The sequence below is a fragment of the Camelus dromedarius genome, chromosome X (assembly GCF_036321535.1).
Source record: "Camelus dromedarius isolate mCamDro1 chromosome X, mCamDro1.pat, whole genome shotgun sequence".
Classification (NCBI taxonomy): Eukaryota; Metazoa; Chordata; class Mammalia; order Artiodactyla; family Camelidae; genus Camelus; species Camelus dromedarius.
The window spans coordinates 109,287,513-109,308,030 of record NC_087472.1 but is presented as its reverse complement, the minus strand read 5'-3'; the positions used below and the strand labels follow the sequence as shown (position 1 = coordinate 109,308,030).

The 20,518-nt window shown below is 44.8% G+C and overlaps 1 protein-coding gene across 2 annotated transcripts in view; it reads right to left on the bottom strand.

Annotated features, from left to right (window-relative positions):
* Window positions 1-20,518, bottom strand: part of LOC105105077 (anosmin-1) — a 170,631-nt gene that overhangs the window by 112,208 nt on the left and 37,905 nt on the right. Inside the window, exon 1 of one of the 2 annotated variants that reach the window (XM_064482614.1) lies at window positions 14,079-14,138. The exons of the other annotated variant lie outside the window; for it this stretch is intronic. Within the exon in view, the coding sequence (XP_064338684.1) occupies window positions 14,079-14,084 (6 nt within the window). The 5' untranslated portion in view covers window positions 14,085-14,138. Of the gene's footprint in view, window positions 1-14,078; window positions 14,139-20,518 lie in introns of those variants that run through there. 2 annotated transcript variants of the gene reach the window in all.

Here is a 20,518-nt window from a genome sequence, read left to right as displayed (position 1 = left end):
CATGTGAAATTCGTAATTCACACCCAGAATTCCCTGACTCGCCCCTAACACGTGAGGGAGCCCAGGAGCAATGGATGAATTCCAAACAGACTTTCTCTGGCAAACTGCAGCATCTCCACATCTGACCTCCCGACGCGGCCGTCTCTGTCCTGACTCCACACCATCAGCTCCGTGTAATACAAGAGCAAGTGCTCACTTCCTCGGCCCCTTTTTGACTGTAAGTCATCTTGCCAAATTCAACCTCAAAGGCGTGTGTGGGCCACGGAGGGAGTGGAGAAACTGAGTGTTGTGTGCGTGGACTGCCGGACATCCATTACAAGAAAGGAACTTTTCAGAATCCCAAGGCTATGAATTTGGTACCTGTCAACGAGCGGAGATCTCCTTTCCGGAGTTGGCACCCCTCAGCCAGCACGCAAGTTAAGAGAGAGGAGCTCTCGAGTATTTGGTAATGAATTCCACATTTTCACAGGCATCATTTTCAGGCCAAAGCATGTCGTCACACATAAACACATAAATTGATCATACGCCGTCTGCAACTCTGAAAGCAGAGGAGCAGCATCCCCAAGGATCTCCTCAAACAAAGGCGTGGTAACCGTTTCACCGTAAATCACTTCCTTTCTAGGGCTGTTCAGGGACAGTCCCCCAAGGTGCCTAATAAAGTCTCGAGAAATTCATGACAATGACCATCTCTGTCTGAAAGTTAAGCTGGAAACAGCCATGGTTCTTAACCACGCGCAGAACACAACCATCTAGACAGTTAAATATAAGAAGCCCATTTCTTTGTTCCCTAAAATGAAACATTTCTGTATCAACAATGCTGCTTAGAAATGGTTGCGAGGAGTTTCTCTGCGGGTGTCCTAAATTTATATTTCTTGCTGTTTTGACTGGTTTCTTTTTCATTGAACTCAAATGACAAACTAGCCAAAGTTGAATAATGGGTTCCCACGTAACTGGTTTAATATCGTATAATTTGATTTCCTCTCCAAAATTGCTCACTTGGTTGAAATGGCATAACTGTATAGGTTTAAAGGCATCCACAATTCTTCTTTTGAAAGAAACGAAGAAAGCTTCAGAAAACTAAAGAAAACGAAGGCGCATACATATGTTATCTGCATTTGCATAAACTACTCTGGGGGAAATGGACTTCCCAAATGTGAGGAAATAAAATGACTTGGTACTTTTTGTAAAGTGAGGCATCACTCGTCCATCGCTTCTACTGGAGTTGGGTTGGGGCAGGGGGATGTCTTCTCTTGTGAAATGAAATGTTCCAGTAACAATATTTATGCAAACATGATCTGTATATTTAGGAAGATTCATAATTGTCCCATAATTGTTTGATAAAGGGCAAAGAATCACATTTTTAAAATATCTTTCTTTTCCTTCCAAGAGTGACTACGGAAAACTGAGCTGTCAAAACTGCTGTACACCAGAAACTGACACATTGTAACTGACTATACCTCAATAATAATAATTTTTTAAAAAACTGTTGCCAGTTTTGACACTTGGCCTATTTCTAAATGTTCTATGTTGACTACTTCAATCTTTAAAAACTTTCTCAAGGGAGACAGTGTGACAGAGTGGAATGGGCACTAGCTCCGAAGCCAGAAGACCAGGGCATCCAACCCGTAACACGGGCCTGGCCAAACCAGTGTTCTATTCAAAAGATGTCAGTCCTCTCACATAAGAAGACAGCCACATAAGCCACTTACAGACTGTCTGTGGAAAAGGAAGATGGAATCTGCAGTGATCCATGCAGAGAAATCTGTTTTAAAAGAATCTTACTTCCCTCCTCTCGCTCTTCCTCACCTCAAGTTTCCTCACATCTTCTCTCTCACCTTGGCTGGAGCTTACCGATGGAAACGTCCGCAGCGAGGGATGGCAATGTCCTCTGTCTGTGCTGGCCCATAATGCAGCCGCCAGCTCTGAGTGGACACTGAGCCCTTGAAATGCGGTGAGTGTGGGGGTTCTCAACCTCAGCACTGCTGACGTTTTGGGCCAAATGCTTCTTTGCAGTGGGGCTGTCCCGTGCACCTTAGGATATTTACAGCAGCCTCCCAGGCTGTACCCACGAGATGCCAGCAGCACCTCCTCCCCCGAGCTGTGACCACCAAAACTGTCTCCAGACATTGCCCAATGTCCCCTGGGGGCAGCAAAATTATCTCTGGTTGAGAACCACAGGCTAGTGCCATTGAGGAACTGAATGTTTAACTGCCTTCAATTTAAACATTTAAATAGCAGATATGTTGGGCAGCTACTATTTTGGACAGTGTTGCCTCAAAACTTCTGAGATTATTATGAAAAGCTAGACTGACAGGCAACAAAGATGCTGGGAAGTGTAGAATTTTTTTTTCTGGAAGGGCTAAGGATGGGTTAAAACAACTTTATTTGCATAATAATTATTTATTTGCTGTCCCTCTAACTCAGAGCAGCTAGAGTGACCCAGCAATGTGTAAAAAGGTACAAAGTTAATAATAAAAGGAAATTGAGAAAAACCCACCACAGGGGTTTTCTGTCCATACCTGCCACCCAGGGAGGCAATAATGAGATAAACAGAGATCCGTCAGTAGCAGGGGCCAGAACCAAAGAAGGTTAACAGCCGTGACCACCCCAAGCTGTTCCTTCTAGGTCTGTCTGTCCTCTCCCTGCCGACCCCCCGGGCCACGCAGGACCAGGTGCGAATGCTCGGGGCAGCGCGAGTGACCTGAACAGCAAGCTCCCCACTAGCCCGTTGGGGTCACCCCCCCATTTACATCACTGGACCCTGGTCGCCCGGACCTTTAAATTGGGGTTACATGGGTTCATTCAATACATGGAAAGTGTAGTAAGGACGTATCTCTTTCATTTGAGGCGAGAGGACAATCCCCCAGTGATAGGAGATAACTGCGTTAGGTCAGAGAATCCCAGAAGCAACTGAGAGCCCCGGAAAGAGTCCAAGTTCAAAGGGAGTCATGCAGAAAGCAAGCTGCTCTCTGCAAGGTCAAAGGCAACTGAACCCCCACGAGCCTGGAGGCTGAGATGTCCCAATTCCCAGTTTTCTGTCGCAAGAAATATATGGGTACTGCTGGAAAGAAACAATATCCAGTGTGGTGAAATACACTAGCATTTTATATTTCCTCCCAAACGTTCCTGATGCCAGGAACAGTCAGTTGAAGTCACAAACAGAGAACACGGGCTGCAGAGACAAACAGTCCTGCCACTTGGCCCACAAATGGCCATGATTCCAGGAACCTCGGAAGAGTCCTTATTCCATCCCGTGTCCAGCTGTCTGAACTGTGAAATGTGAAAAACAACAGCCACTTCCTGGGGTAACTGCAGAAACTGGAAAGGGCGTCCCTCTATATGTGACGATTGTAGACTCCGCCCATTTCACGTGCTCTCACATGCAATTTCCCTTTACTGAGGCGACTCTGTGCTCTTGGGGCTGGAAGAGGCAGAAAAAAGGCTGCCCCACCCAACAATGAGCTCAGGAGCCCCAGAGGCTGTAAGCTCGGTCTCTCTGCTCCAGGAGACGCCCCTCTAGGGACACAGGCACACAAACACCGCACGAGATCAAAGAAGTCCAGGGTGGGAGCACACCACGTACTGTCGGAGCAACCAGGACGCCACGGCTCATATACTCCCGACAGGAAATGCCCCCTAAGTGAACAGCTACCAAAAGGGAGCAAAGTAAACAACTCTGTGAACAACAAGGGTCAGGCATCTGCTAGTTTCAAGGGCTCTTCCAAAGGACAAATGGTTCCCAAACCATTCATTCACAAGAGTGCGTATTCAACTCAAGAGCCCTAGAGATTAAATGATGACACTGTCCCGTCAACCTTTTTTCCAACAATTTAGAGTAAAAAAATACCAGTAATGACCAACGAAATGAAAACCTGGCTTTAAAAGATGTGCGTCAGGCCAAGTGAAATGTGTTAGACACAGAACGACAAATATGGCATGACTCCTCTTATATGAGGTTCTTTGAGGAGCGAAGCTCGTTGAGTCACAAAGGGGAAGGGTGGGGGCCGGGGGCTGGGGAGGGAGAAACGGGGAGTGTTTGGTGAGTACAGAGTTCTGGTCTGGGAAGACGGAAAGTTCCGGGTATGGAAGGTGGTTGATGGCCACACAACGACGTGAATGTCCTTCATGCCAGTGAACCATGCACTTGTAAGTGAGGAAAATGGTAACGTTTTAATCGTGTGTGTTTTACCACAAAAAAAGGAAGAGATGGACAGCCTGGTTATGCAGCAGTCCCAGTCACACACACAGGGGCTCACACCTGCACACACACACTGCGCACCCACGGTCCCCTCTGCATCAAGTTGGGCGAGGACAGCGCAGGAACCTCTGGGCTTGCCCGCACAGCACACTGCCACACACAGAAAACAAGCAGCCCTGAAAGGATGCCCCGCTGGCAGGCTTCTCTGTTGCAGCTGCGCTGTAAAATCAGTGCTACAGAGGGACTATTAGACACGAGCTGATGTCTCCCGGGCTGTGATACGATGCTTCAAGTGCCCCCTCTCCTGCCTAGTGCCCACATTCTACTGGGTAACGTGATCCACTGTCTGTGGCCACATCACAGAAGCTTTCTGGTTGATGAGCAGACGGCTAACAATGAGACTCCCCACCCCCACCCCAATGCAACACTGCATAAAAAATTCATATTTTAGACCAATCTCTCCTTCTTTAAGTAATGACAATAAAAGTTCCTGGAACCCAGCCTGTCTGAATGAATTTTAGTTCGCGGTGCAATAATAAACTAATGGCTTGGGCACAGAAGCATTTCTATGAAGAGCAAAAAAAAAAAAAAAAAAAAGAAGAAAAGAAAAGAAAAGAAAACCCAGTTATGCATAGTCAAATGGAAAATTCACTCAACCATGTGTCCTAACCTTTGCCGCTAACGGGCAACGCTATTCCAGATACGGTGCTACCCCCACGGGCTGCGGTGTTCCCGGTCTGATTGGTTAGACTCTCGCTATTCAAAGCGCGGTCCATGGACCTACAGCAGCAGGCTCCCCGGGGAACTTGCTGGAAATGCAAAAGCTTGAGCCCCACCCGGACCTGCTGAACCTGAATCTACATTTGAACGGTATCTCCAGCGGATGCACGTGAAAGTTGGAGGAATCTCGTCTAGAGAAGCAGGCCCCCAGACAGGGCGTCTGGACACACTGGTGCATTGCACGGTGCTGTGACATGGCACCAGTAACCCGTGGTCTGTAAGGGCCAAAGACAGTTACAAATGTCATAGAAAGACATCTGGGCAGATCTCTGATTATTCATCCAAAATGAGATGCATCTCTCTAAGGTTCCCTGACTGGGAAACTGTGAGGGGAAGGGAGGAGATACAGCCAAAGCCACAGAGCTGCCTGGCTGCACCCTGGGATAATTAAGCATCACGAAGACATCAAGACATTGAGCAGAATAACGTAAAATAATTTAAAATCTTAGCTGGTAGAAAAATGATTTCCAGCACAGCCGTATGCATACAGTGTACATTAAGTAAGCACTGCCTGAAATCTCACCCATTAAAGAATGACACCATTTCACCCAGGTGAGTTGCACTAAGCAGTCGTACCTCAGAGGAGTTTCATGCCCGTGTCAATGCGAGAGCACCGCTCCGAACACAGCTCAGCAAGCAATGGCTTAGGTGTGATCACTTCAGGATAAGTGGGTTAAATTATCTCCTATCACTGCCATTATTTGCAGACCTGTATAAATGTCTAATGATTAAACCCAATGATTCATCATTCTAAGTGCTCTTCCTAGCGATGCAGACTGCACACTGATCCCACGTTTTCTGCCCTCCCTAGAAGAGGATGGTCTGTGACCATGACGACACACACTTCTCGGTCCCACTGATGTCATCCTGGGTGCTGTGACGTGCTTGGCCGAGAAGCTGTGAGGAGCAGTGGCAGGTACCACATCACAGCAGTTTTACGAGACGTCCCAGTGCTGTGCTATTTGTCTTCACCCTGCCTTGGTACTGGCCTAAATGCCAAGTTCTAGCCAACAGGCTGAGCGAGGGAACCCAACAGGGTCAGGGAGGATGTTTTCCTTCTACACTAGTCTAGTCACCCAGCACTTAGACACAGGGCAGTGAAAACCAGTATCAACATAGAGCAATGTGAGGAGGAATATGGATTTATATACCTTCAAGAGAAAACAGCTGAACCTGTCTGAGAGATTGTCCTGCCTCTTCAAACCCGGATTTCCCTTTTTCTCTTCGCCTTACGGCCGAACTACCAAAAGGAGAGGGTACCATACCTGAATCAAATCTCTCCCTTTCCAATTTCCCTCAACTCACATGCAGTCAGGCTCCTGGCTTCCAGGCTCTCCTACACCCTCTTTCAAAGTTACCAACGACACTAGGGTCCTTTCCACTGCCCTCACATCCTATTAGCCATGAGACACTGAGAAGGCTACTCATTACCTCGTGTCTCGCACACTGTCAAACAAAGTTAAAACTTTCCCTCCGCTTCTCAGAAAGATGCTTTGAAAGGCAAATGCTATTCATTTACGTGAAGACTCGTGCACACTGTCAATCTTAACCAAATGAAAGATATTCATATCAGGACTGAAGTCAAGCCACAGCTGCTATCAACACATTTTAGGACAAACCTTGATGTACTAAAAATGCCAGATTACCACCAATGTACGTCAAGGACATGAAAGACATATACTGATCAGAAGGCCCTTCTCAGAACGGAGACGTGAAGGATGCTGATACAGAAGACTAAAATTATATCCAGCCCACATCCCATCGCCTCATCCTCATTATCCGTCCACAGGCACTGGTCCAGGCACACGGGCACAACATAAGTAAAGCTGAACAAATGTAAGGGAGAGAAGGAAGATAAACAAACTATAATAAAGCTGGGGGTGGTGGTGAGGGTAACGAGGCTCCATGACTCGAGCATCTTGAGTTCTACATGCAAACACAAAGAAGCAAAAAACTCCAAGACAATAAATGTGAACACAGCATTGTGTCAGTGCACAGGAGGGGCTGATTAATCAGTCCTGGGACTGAGGAAAATATAAAGGTCAGGAAAGGCTGCACAGAAGGAAGGAATTCAATCTGGCCACGGGTGGAAAATGAGAGTTTCACAGCAAAAACGTTGGCACAGTCACCTCCAGTGTCTAGTTCCATAGGTAAGGAATCTGGATGTCACCAGTCCATCTTCACAACCAATAAAAAGGTGAACAGACTAAAAAGTTCACAACTTTGCCTGAAACCCGTAAGACACGGGAGGACACAGAACAAGCCAGAGCTCCCAAGACTGGAGAGACAGGTGAACACAAGAAGTTATGGCTTTCCAGAGCAGAAATCCCCAGGTGGAAAAAACCACCGCGGGAACCAGGGCCAGGGTAGGGAAACTGAATTGCAATTGACCAACTGCTGGAGACTGCAGGTGACAAGTCTGACAGTTAAAACTCCAGAGGGACTCCAAAAGGAACCATTCTGAAAGATGTCTTCTTGGGAGGGCCTGCTTCAGGGACACCAGTTAACCAGACCCTGACCTGCTGGGTATTATTATCAGAGCCTAACCGACCTGGGGACAGGAAACGTCCAACGTCAGCTAGCTTCCGCCATTCTGTCCCACCTAAGGGAAGAGAAAAAGCTTCAGAAACACTTAATACGTTCCTAGTTCAGAGGCACAGCCTCACTAAAAGACTGAAATCTAATCAGAAGACTAAGAATGTTTCCACTCCTTACACACCTTAACCACTGCTTAACTGAAGTTCTTTTTACAGCATTTTCGTCTATGGTAGACATATCCAGCTTTCAAGAGAAAATGACAAGGCATACCCAAAGGCAAAACAAGACAATTTGAAGAGAAAAAGTGATCATCAGAACCAGACAAGGCAGGAATGTGAGCATTATCACATCAGGAATTGAAAACAACTCAGACCAATATGCTAAGGACTCTAAAGGAAAAAGTAGACAGCATGCAAGAACAGGTGGGCAACGTAAGCAGCGAAGTGGAGATGCTAAGAACGAACGAAAAAAATGTCCCGGCGATCAAAAAGTGTAACAAATACAGAATGCCTTTCCTGCACTTATGAGTAGATAAGGACACAGCTGAGGAAAAAAATCGTATCAGACACAAAGCCACAGCTCCAGAAGCTCAATGAACAAGTGGACTAACTGTCAGACATCGACACCTCAGCATCTCACCTTCAAGTTATAGAAGATCAAAGATAAAAAAGAAATCCTCAAGAAAGCCAGAGGGGGGAAATATATTTTACCTACAAAGAAACAAGGAATCACATTTAACGTTTCCTCAGAAATCGAGCAAGTAAGGAGAGTGGACAGAAATATTTAAAATGCTGGGGTGGGGGGGTGGGTGGATTCCACTAGCTAGAAGTTTTTACCTTGTAAAATCATCCTTCAAAAGTGAAGGTGAAATAAAGACTCAGACAAACCAAAACTGAGGGGATTTTTTGCCACTACACCTGCCTGGCAACAAATGTTAAAAAGTTCTTTAGAGAGAAAAAATAATACAGGTCAGAAACTCAGATGTACATAAAGAAGGGAAAAAAGGATATCAAAGGAGGAATAAGAAAAGATAAAATTCCAAATTTTATCTTTTCTTATTCTTAATTGATAACAGTTTGTTCAAAATAATAACAGCATCAAGTTATTTGATCATGTGTGCCTATGTATCTATTATACATAAATAAATATATATTTTATATACACATTTTTAGTTTATAATGTATATGCTTATATAGAAATATATAATTTTATACATATTCCTGTCTACTTATTTTTAAGTAAAATGAAAGAGAAAGGAATTAGGATTATTTTGTTATTATAAAGTACTCACACTAGCCAGTAAAATGGTATGGGATTATATGAAAGTGGACTTGAATTTATTGTAAATGTATATTGTAATCTCTAAGGCAATCACTAAATAGAGTTAAAAAAAAACAGTGTAATATGTTAAAAAAGGAAAGTGGAATCACAAAATGCTCAAAGCCACAAAAAATAGGAACAAAGAACAAAAGCAACAAACATTATCATATATGATAGATATGAATCCAACTATATCAATAATCACTTTGAATGTCAATGGTCTAAATGCACCAATTTAAAAGATGGTGACTGTTAGTGAATCAAAACACAAGACCCAAAAAACAAGAAGTCTGCCTTAAATAGACACACACAGATTAAAAGTAAATGGATGGAGAAAATACACCAGGCTAACACTCATCAAAAGAAAGCATGAGTAGCTCTAATAATTTTAAACAGAGCAGACTTCAAAACAAAGAAAGTTATCAGGGATAAAGAAGGGTACTTACATAATGGTAAAGAGGTCAATTCTCCAAGAAGACATAACAATTCTTCATAAACTCCGTGAGACAAAAACAAATAGAACAGCAAGTAGAAACCGAAGAAATAGATGCATTCACTATCATAGCTGGAGACTTCAACAGCCCTCTCTCAGAAACGTACAGACCCAGCTGGTAGAAAATCAGTGGAGACATAGCTGAACTCAACAGCACGAAGGATCAACTGTATGTAACTGACATCTATAGACTAATTGACCCAACAGCAGCAGCAAACACACCAAAACTGACCACATTCGGGGCCGTAAAACACATCATAACTTAAAAGAATATACATCATACAACGTCTGCTCTCAGGTCACAGTGGAATGAAAACTAGAAGTTAACAGAGGAAAGATCATTGCAAAACCCCAAAACATGTGGAGATTCAACAACACACGGGTTCTAAATAACACATGGGTCAAAGAACTCTCAGAAGGAATTTAAAATTATTTTGAAGTGAATAAAGACAAAAACACAACGTTTCAAAATGTAGCCTGTACTGAAAGCAGTGTTTAGAGAAAAATGTATAGCATTGAATGTTAATATTAGGAAAGAAAGATCTAAAGTCAGTAATCTAAATTTCCAGCTTAGAAAACTAGCAAAGAAAAGAACAAATTAAATCCTAAGTGAGGAGAAGAAAAGAAATAATAAGAGTTAGTGCAGAAACAAATGAAATTAAGAACAGGAACTCAATAAAGAAAAACCACAAAGTCAAAATCTGTTTCTTTTAAAAGATCAGTAGAATCATTAAGCCTCTAGGAGGGCTAACGAAGAAAAAGAGAAGACACAAATGACTAATATGAGAAATGAAAGAGGGGACATCACTACAGACCGCATGGAAATTTAAAGTATAATAAAGAAGTACTATGAAAAACTCTATGTCCACAAATTCAATAACGTAGATGAAATGGAACAATTCCTTAAAAAACAGAATCTGTCAAAACTCACAGAAGAAAGATGACCTGAGTAGGCTTGTATCTATTAAAGATACTGAATTAATACTTTCGTCTTCCAAAACAGAAAACACCAGGCCCATGTGGGTTCACTGGTGAATTCTGCCCAACAACTAAGAAAGGAATTAGACCAATTCTCTACCATCTGCTTCAAAGGATAGAAGCAGAGGGAACACTTCTTCACTCATTCTATGAGGTCAGCGTTACCCCAATAGCAAAACCAAAGACATCAGACGAAAGCTGTAAAAAATATCTGTTATGAATATAGATGCAAAAATCCTCAAGAAAATATTAGCAAACTGAATCCAAAGCTGTATGAAAAGAATTACACAAACATTTGACCAAGTGGGATTTGTCCCAGCGTTGACTCCAATGCTGGTTCAACATTCAAATACCAAGAGATGTAATCCATGACATCAATAGGCCAAAGAAAGAAAACTCTTACGATCATATCAATAGACGCAGAAAAAGCATTTAACGAAACCTGACACTCTCTCATGACAACGGCTTTCAGTAAAGTAGGCATCACGGGGAACTCTCTCAGCTTGGTAAGGAGTACCTGCAGACAGCCCCACGGCTATCGCCAGGCTTGATGGTGAGAGGCTTGAAACTACCCTGGGCCAGCAACAGGCCCCACTGCAGGTCTCCTAGAAATACAGACTCTCAAACCCCAGCCCAGACCCACTGAATTAGAACCTCTGGAGGTGGGACCCAGGAATCGGTATCTGAGCAAGCTCACCAGGAGACGTAAGCACAGTTATGTTTGAGAAGCACTGCTCTGAGAAGTTGGGAGTCTTAAAAGAGCAGAAATAGGGAGCAAGGTAGAGGCCATGGGGCTTGTCTATGCCAGGGACAACACATGCTGGAGTTACATACAGCAGGGAGGATGGCGAACTGGTTGGAGACCTGAGTCTGAAGAACTCTGCAGAAGGATGGTACCAAGGTAAAGGAGAGGACGGCACTAAGGAGGCTGGTGAGTTTTTAGGTTGAGTGGCTGAGTGAATATTTATGTTTTTAATTAATTGGAGACTCTAGGGAGAGGGACAAGTTTGGGGGTGACAAATAAGCAGCTTGGCCACAGAGCTCCTAAGTGACACCGTCAGCACTGGAGCCCAGAGACCAGACTCTCTCCACATGTCGCTCACTGTCTCTCATGCAACAGGGAGGAGAAACGTGTCCAAACCAGGATAAAGCAACTTAAAGGGATTCAACAGGACCATAAATCAGAAGTGATGAGTATGGACTTGAATCTGCATCTCAGGATGGAAACGTGGTCGTGGTTTGTGTATGTACAGACAGAGGAAGATAGGGAAAGGTGAGGCAGGTAAAAAAGGGACATTTCATTGACCAACAACGAAGTTCTCATTCTGCCTTTCAATTGTCAGAGAGCAATCACCATCGTCCCATTGCCGTTAGATTCTGGTGGTTCAGAAAGAGCCTTCAACTCTATACATTAAGTACCTTAAGACTTGATTAATGCTACTATAAAGGAAAATGCAAGCAAACTAGCTTTGCCTTCATCCTCAGCAAGACGGCACCCCTCAGCAGAATGACAGCTAATGAGGTAACACGGGGGATTTCAGCACAGCGGCACACAAAGGCCTGGAGATGTGACTCTCCCAAACTAGGTTATTTTTCCCTCCCAGATATTGTCCCAGGACCGAGCAGAAAACGATTCAGAAGTCACACAGCAAAGCCTCCCAGGGTGTGTAACTCAACATTCCACCAGCGTTCACTACCCCTTATAATATTCTCCATTACCAGTTGGAAAACAAAAGTTCTAAGGAGTTCCATTGTCTTTTTGTCTCCAAATGACAAAGAAACGAAAGAAACATACACAGGATGCAAAGGACAAAGGCGAGGGTGGGTGCCGAAGGGGCAGCATCGCGAGGCTTTAAAACACAGCAAACCCGTGTGTTTGCTGCGGATTTTCCCTGCCTCTTGAAACTGGAGTCCGTCTTCACACAGACAGAGTGACCGGTTTCTCGGGGATCGGAACACTTCTCGATGCGACTTCACGCCATACTTTCGGGATGGCCAAGATTTACAGCTGATTAGCCCGCATACTTCAGTCGCTTTCTCAAAAGATTCTAGGAAGGGATTATTTCTGTGCCCAAAGAGCCCTAGAGAATAGGCAGGGCGGCTCGCGGCCGTAATGTGAATTCCCCGGACTCGGTACACTGTGCTCATTGAAGCAGATAAAGCAAAGTTAAAGAAGCATTTAGTTCTTCAGAATGCCAGCCTTAATAAGTATCTTTTTGTGGAAGGATTTAGGAGGAGGGGAGGGTTACCCTTAGTGCAGGCATTATTTCCTCATACAAAAAGGGAAAATGTGCATACAGTTGGATGTAAAAAGCCAAAACGCACACGCCCCCCTCCCTCCCCAAGGAAAACTTGCTGAACACACACTCCCAAACGCCAGAGCATGAATCTTCACAGCTTAATAGTCCCGAAGCCATTGTGCACTTTCTCTTGGGAAAGGCGGCTCATTCATCTGCAACCGCCCAAGTTCAACCGTTCAGCTGTGAGAACGGGGAGCTGCGCGGCCCTCCAGACCCCACCTTCATCAGTAAGCAGGACCCAGTAGGAGGAGGAGGGGGGCAGCCCCCCCCCCAGGATGCCCCCGTCGAGGAACATGAGAAAGTCTGCCACAGGCTCAACTGGCCACATCGGCGGGCGGCCGAACGCTTAAAGTGACCTCTGCTTGCACGGTGCAAGGTCCGCCTGGCCCCAGGAACTTCCACAGTTCGTGTCGTAAACACTGTCCCACGTGGAACAGGGTGCAGAATCAGTCACTCGTGATTACTTAAAGTGCGTGCCGTTTACTAAGGCAATGGCACAGGATCCCACTTCGCTAACCACCAGCAAATGTCTCCTGCTTGACCTGGCCTTCCCTGCAACCTGTCTTCTAACATGAATATGCACATGGAAGGCAACTGAGCTATGGGTACAACGAAAAGCACGTCGAGATGCCCATTGTGCCGCTGGAGTGGAGTTTCCGCTGTGATTACAGGAGGTGAAATGCCCACTTCACCCGCAGGTGCTTCTCTATGTCTAAAATTTTCCATACGGACTCCAGTAACCTAAGGCAGATTGGTAAGGTCCTTCACAGAGAGCAACGTCAACACTTAACTACTACTAATAAAAGGGAGGGAGAGAGGGAAGGTGGGAGAGAGAGAAAGGAAGAAAGAAAAGGGAGGAAGGAAGGAAGAGAGGGAGAGAAAGAAAGAAAGAAAGGAAAGGAAAGAAAGACAAATGAACTTTTTTACAAAACAGAAACAGACTCACAGACAGAAAATAAACTTACGGTAACCAGGAAGAAAGGACAGGGAGCAGTAAGTTAGGAGGCTGGAGATTAACAGGTACAAATTACTATACATAAAAGAGATAACAAGGGCGTACGGTATAGCGCAGGGAACTACACTCAACATCTTATAATAAACTATGATGCAGGGGGGAGGCTATAGTTCAGGGGTACAGCAGATGCTTACCATGCACGAGGTCCTGGGTTCAAATCTATTAAGTAAATAAATAAACCTAATGCTTCCTCTCCCCCCCAAATTTTTTTAAGAAAAGAAACTATAATGGAAAAGAATAGAAAAAGAATACATGAATAACTGAATCACTTTGCTGTACACCTGAAACTAACACAACATTGTAAATTAACTACACTCCAATTTTTAAAATGGTAAAAAAAAAAAAAAAAAAGAGAGAGAGAGAGAGAGCAAGCGAGCGAGACATAGAAGGAAAGACGTTCACAAAGTGCCCGCTTTGAGTCATCCCTTCCCCCACACAAATGGAAAATGAACTCACCCACATTGGTAGCTGTCCTCTGAAAAGACCCAGTTGAGAGAAGTTCTTTCTTTATTGTGTGGTTTTAAAGACTATCCTCTGACCTCTGCTATTTATGACTTAAGATCTGTGAAGACAGGGCCAAACCCCTTTGGCTCCAAAAGGCGACACAAACAAAAGCTTTTCACCTTTGTTCCACTTACCTCATTTCCCATCAGGACACGTCCCTCCTGCACCCCCTGGTTTCACCATTTAAGCTGCATTTTCTTGTTTCTTTTGCCCAGCCACAGCCATCACCTAGCTGACAAGTGGCCACTGTCACTCCTTTCCAAGGACAGAGTCCCCCGTCATCACGGCCCAGCGGAAGGAGCTTCGGTAGGAATACAGCCGCCTCGTCCCCTCACCTCAGCTCACCATGAAATTGTGTAATAAGTGGTTCAGGAAGCTCAACAACGCGCCAGGCAAGTCTCAGCCCCAGTACGGCGCTCCTCAAGTTACTTACTAATTTATGGATTTATCTACAGCCTTTCTCGCCCTTAAAAGGATTCAACACGATTTACAGAGGCCCATAGGATACAGCCAGAAAGCAAATCTCACATGGTTGAGAAAAATGAGATAAAAGAAATAAAAACTGGAGTCAGGTACAAAGCTGGTTCCCAAAGTACATGGGATCAATTTCAGTAACCTTGTTAAAGCACGAAATTTTATTTATCTTCTAGCTTTGTAATGGCCAGTTCTAAGGGGAAGACAGTTTGGTTCCAGTGGCTCCAGGCTAAAACATCTACCAGTTGCTGAGGGAAGCATATTGAGTACTGAATAGATGCACACGATGAACGTCTTCCCACGTTTTCTCCTGAAGACGGCACAGAGTAACAGACCGATGTTCTCAGCAAGTTCCTCAGAGTGACTGGTTTCTGAGATGGTTTCTGAGAATATTACACGAGCTGCATTGCAGCAAATGGGGTTCAGTACATGCCAAGGACGACTGTGAGATGGTGAAGGGACACAGATCAGTCCTGTAATCAAGGCATGGCTCGAAGAGCTTCTGGAGACCATCCATCCACGAGGCATGTGTAACCCCTGCTTCCCTCTGGCACCTCTTGTACCACGAGGTTATGGGGTGTTGATATGAGTCCTTGGCAAGGACCAGGGGTACAGTGACTTGTCGACACATCACTGTCATTTCACAGTTACCAGAACTGCTGTCAGCTCTGACATCCACTGTGAGAACTGAAGCCCCTAACGAGGATGACTATTTGAATAAAAATTCCATCCCCTCTCTGCCTAGACATGTGTCAAGTAGCGTGAAGGGAGGACGTGACAAGGATCCTCCTCAGGAAAAGTCACTCTCTCTTCCTACCTAGGGGAACAGAAGCTACACATTCAATGCTCTATCCCATACAGCACAGCAATGGTAATTTTAGGTTGAAAAAGAGTTTAGAGCAAATGACTGGCTTAGCCACGAAACACTCTCACACACACTTTGCACTGTAACCCGGCAGCACGCTATGGGGCCTTCCAGGGACAGACTGCACCCCGTTACCCCGCAGCCCCATGCCCTCTGCCTGCCTCTTGTCTGTAGAAATATTTTAGCCTTCTAGGCCTTCCCTGAGTTTCAAAAAGCAAATTTAATTTCAGAAGTGAGAAAAGGCAGAAACAAAGGGGGACAGTCAAACAAGACAAAACAGTGATAGTTTAGCTGTTAAACAAAGTCAAGGACTCTGGTACATCCTCAAGGGCTATCGATCATATCCGGACCCACATCCTTCATCTGTTTTGCAGACAGTGAAACCCCACCAGGTGGGAGAAGTTAACTGATGCTGACCACAAGCCCATCCCCAGACCAGCTGGAACCAGAAGGTTGGTGATGTCGGCTCCCGACGGCCTCACCACCACCCAACCAGAAGAATGTCCACGAGCTGATCAGGGCCCCTTCCTCACCTTGTCTTTAAAGTCCTTTCCCTGAAAGGCCTCGGGGAGTCGAGTCTTTTGAGCATGAGCCACCCAGGCTCCTCTGTCACACCTTCAATAAAAGCCGCACTTTCCTTCACCACAGCCCAGGGTCGGGAGACTACTGCGTGGGCGCGCGGACCCAAGTTTGGCTCAGTCACAACATGACCCAAAGAACATCATGCTTTGAGCAATGAGTCTTACAAGAAAGTTCTCTTACCCCAAATAGTTGCAAAACAAACATACTAAGGTAGTTTAACATGTTTGTTTACAGGGTGAGGGAAGTTCTTCTACGTCAAAGAGAGGAAATTGAGAACTCCTGTAAGAAAGGAAAATTAATTCTCCCAATAATTAGCCTGTATTCCTCCTTCAGGCAAATTAGGTAGCAAGCCTACCTCCCAGTTCCCCCAGTTAATAAAAAGCCAAGTTGAAATGCATACCTGGATTCCTGTTCCTATAGTAACTGCTCTCTTAAAAACAGAAATAATGTTTCTAAGACAGACTATGTCCCAACACAAATCAGGCTCCCAAGAGGAATTCCTGTGTGTGAGTAGGTAGGACAAGTTGACCCTCATGTCAAGGACTGCCAACACGATGGAGTCAAAATCACAGAGAGAGAAAAGCAAATGGTGACCCCGTCAATTCAAGGGAGCGTCTTCACTTCGGTCGAGACTATTTTGACAGGGACCATCCTTGGAGAAGGGAGGCAACCCAGCCCAGTGACATATTCAGTGCCCACAAGTTCTCCCTCCCAGCTACTAAAATCCAATGTGGTCTCCTTTCTAGAACATAACCCTCCTGTTCCACAGTCAGCACTGGTGCTCTTTGCTGGTCGCCAGATCGAAGCCAGCGTCTTTCAACAGTCGGAGCGCCTCCGTGTGCCTTCTGATGAATGCACGACAATGTCAACACACCTGTCAGCCCACAATCAGCATGGAACACGTCCTGACGGACACGTTTTTCACATGTTCGAAACGGATTCCCTTTCTAACGCCGGCTTTCAGGAATCCTTCCTCTGTCGTGAACCACACTTAAGACATTCCGTTTGCATCTTCTTTCATGAGATGGGAGCAGAAATTACCAGGAAGAGGTGAGGCTAAGGACTTCCACAGAGATGCTTTCTCTCCTCCACGTGGCTTTGCTTCAAAGTTTACAGCAGGTGGAAGACTTTCACACTCATAAAAATTGCTACAGAAAATCAAAAGCACGTGGGGCTGTTCACATGTCACGTGTTGGATTTAAATCCAAGTAAGCACCTGTTCTTTTCCTGAATTGCTGACTGTGCTGTGAGCCTGGCAGGAAGTTCTGTGTGTTATTTCAGCACACAGCCTAGTTTCTAGGCTAGAAAACCCTGCAGTGTTCCAGTGACTGCAGGCTAATGATCGCCCCAAAGCACGCTAATATGTCTGATAAAAGTTCCCAGCGTGAAGGCAGAAAACACTTACCATAAGAATGACAGAGCAGGGAAAGCAAATCGGTGACACCAGCTAGGGCTGCCTTCAGGCTGGAGGCTCCAATTAGAGCTGAGCCCCCGCGTCCCCCAGGCTGGGGCCGGAAGAAGGCACTGCAGACCTCTCCTGGGTACAATCAATGGCTCGCCTTCCTCTGAATCCCAGCACTTACCACTGAAGGAAGGAAGTTCTGAAACAAGGTGTATACGTAGCTGCCTCATGGACAGGTTCTTTCGGTTTTTCTGTTTCACATGCTCTCACTTGGTTCTTCCTTTTTTGCCACGTCTGCCTTTACCTGAGAGATGACATTTGCTTGAATGCTCCCTGACAGCGACACTGGATGGAGTCCTGAGAATGAAGCTGCACGTCCAGCCCTAACTCGAACTTGCAGATTATTCGATTTTTCAGCTGCACGGCGACTGGGAAATCCACGGGCTCAGGTGTGCCTGAGGAGAGACTCCATCTCTGGGTAAGCACTAAAGTGCCTAATGGTCCTTGGGGTAGTTACAGTAATGCTTTTCCTGGCATGTTACAGGACAGTCCAACAAATGTACACTCAACAATACTCATCGTGCTGTCACAACGCTGCACGCACAGACGGCTTTTCCAAAAGAACATGAGCCAAACTCTTACACACCCAACCATTTCTTTTCATATGCATCCCATACAAACTGCAAGTCCACCACTGGCTTAAGGAAATAGAATATTCCTCTCTTCTCTTTCCAGATTATCACGTCCCACTTGCTTAGAAATAATGTCACGATCTTTACTTACAGAAATGGTAACACTGGCATCCAAAATAAAGGGAATTAATGATAACACGTGAGAAGTTCTGTACTCTTCTGGCAGTACAAACCTACACCTTCTCTTGACCATCACTGTCAGGGGCGCTCTGTCTATGAAATAACTGGTAATGTCGACTGAAAAAGAATGCGCACCGTGAGACTTCTGAGTTAAGTTTTACTTGGGCAAAATGAGGACTAGAGCCCGGGAGACAGCACTCAGAGAGCTCTGAGGAACTGCTCCAGAGAGGTGGGTACAGGGGAATGTCACTGTTATTTATATATGGTTTCAGTGAAGGGGGTTACATGCAGTAAAGCACACACTGAGGCAGAGGCTTGTGGCCAGGCGCGAGGAGATGTCACCATTAATGATTTTTAGTGCTTTTCTACATATGAGAAGATGCAGGAATTTGGGCTCATAAAATCTTCTTCTCAAAATATCTAACTATCTGAAGGCCTGTCCAGCCAGTTTTTCCCAGAGCACAGAGCTCCTCGTTCCTCATCTCCGCCCTGAACTCCTTTCAGGGGGTGTCTGAGGTCAGCAGCTGCAGCAGCTCGTGATTTAATCCTTGTAGAGGTAGATGGCAAGTGCCAATTTTTAGCTGGCAGTAACTCCCAAAAGATATCAATACGTTGGACAAGAGATTCTCATTATAGATCAACTTTGCCCTTGAAGATGATAATACAAAGTCAGGGAAAACTGTGAATATTAAATATTACAATAGAGATTTAATGCAGTAAGTATTACAATAGGCTTTGAGTGTTTTAAAGTATATAATACATCTGAAATTTCAATCTGTTGTTTATTATTATTGCAAAGAAATAAAGACCTCAACTTTGGGTTTTGGGCATTTAGACCTAGCGCATTTCCACGTGTGCCTGAGTTTTCCTTTTCTTCCTTAAGATCTGTTTTCTCGGGGCTCTGTGGATTTACAGTCATTACCACATAAATCACAGAGAGCATCTAATACAAAACAAAAACCTTCAACAGTCACATTCAGTTACGTTCCAGAGGTTTGACCTTTATCCAGTACATTTCACAGATGTCAAATGAAGCCGTCCAGATGTTCACGCAAACAAAACCAATCTTCCTCACCTCTAAATGTGGCTCTGAAAACAACTTGGAAAATGACTAAGAATTTGGAGTTACAGCCCTTACAAGAACCGCACTCCCACTGAGATCAAAGCAGCATGCCACTGCTCCAAGATTGAGCCCTGAATTACTGCTTTTCAACACAAATCCTTACAACTAATTGGGAAACAACAGTCAAGTGAGTCACAACATCCCAAAGGAGAAGGATGAGCACACGTGCTCCGCAGACACGGGTGGGTGTCACCAGGAGTGCCACTCTTAGGTGCAGGTGTAGAAAGGTAACTGAGCGCAAGGTCAAAGGAGACACATCTCTATACAGTAAATGCGTGACTCTCATGCAAATCTAGAATGAACAAGTGCCAAAGATTTGGTTTAACTTGTGAAATACTGCAAGAACCAGTAGTAAGTTACATTTGGTTCAAGAGGAAACCCAAATACAAGTATGTCTGCACACGAGAAGGAATGCTAGAACGCAGTTACAAACAGATGCAAAACGGTCTATTCACGGGGTCTGCATCAACTGCATTCCATGGGACACAGTCATCTGCATTTCCGTGGACAAGAATCGTCTGAATTATCATCAGCCTTCTACCATTTACAGAGAAAGAGTACAGCTCAAAGATGACAGACAATGGAGGTGACCTGGCAGAGTGCCACAGAGAGTCCATCCAGTCATCTCTCACCTGCCCACTTGGAAGTCTTTTACAATTTTTACTGGCTTTAATAATCACATTTTAATACTGAACTTTCAAAAATTAATTGTGACGTGCTCGACATTTTCCTTCTATTGTTTACCATTCATTCATTCAACAAATCCTCACGTGCTGACCACCAACGTTCCGTACATGATCTTAGAAGCTGCCCATTTTTTAGTTTGAACACATCAAGATATACCTTTGTAATGAGAGACCGACACAATTTTACTGCTTTATTTTCGATTGGTTTTGCATATGTGAATGTAAGGCACAGAAGAGAGACTGGCAAACTATGGCAAATGGGCAAATACAGCCCAGCACCTGTTTCTGCATCGCCAGTGAGCGGAGAACTGTTCTTACATTTTTAACTGGTTGGGGAAAAGTAATGAAATGTCATGATGTGAAATTCTATGAAATTCAAATTTCAGTGCCCATGAATAAAGTTTTATTGGACCACAGGCACATTCCTTGGTTTACGTATTACCCATCA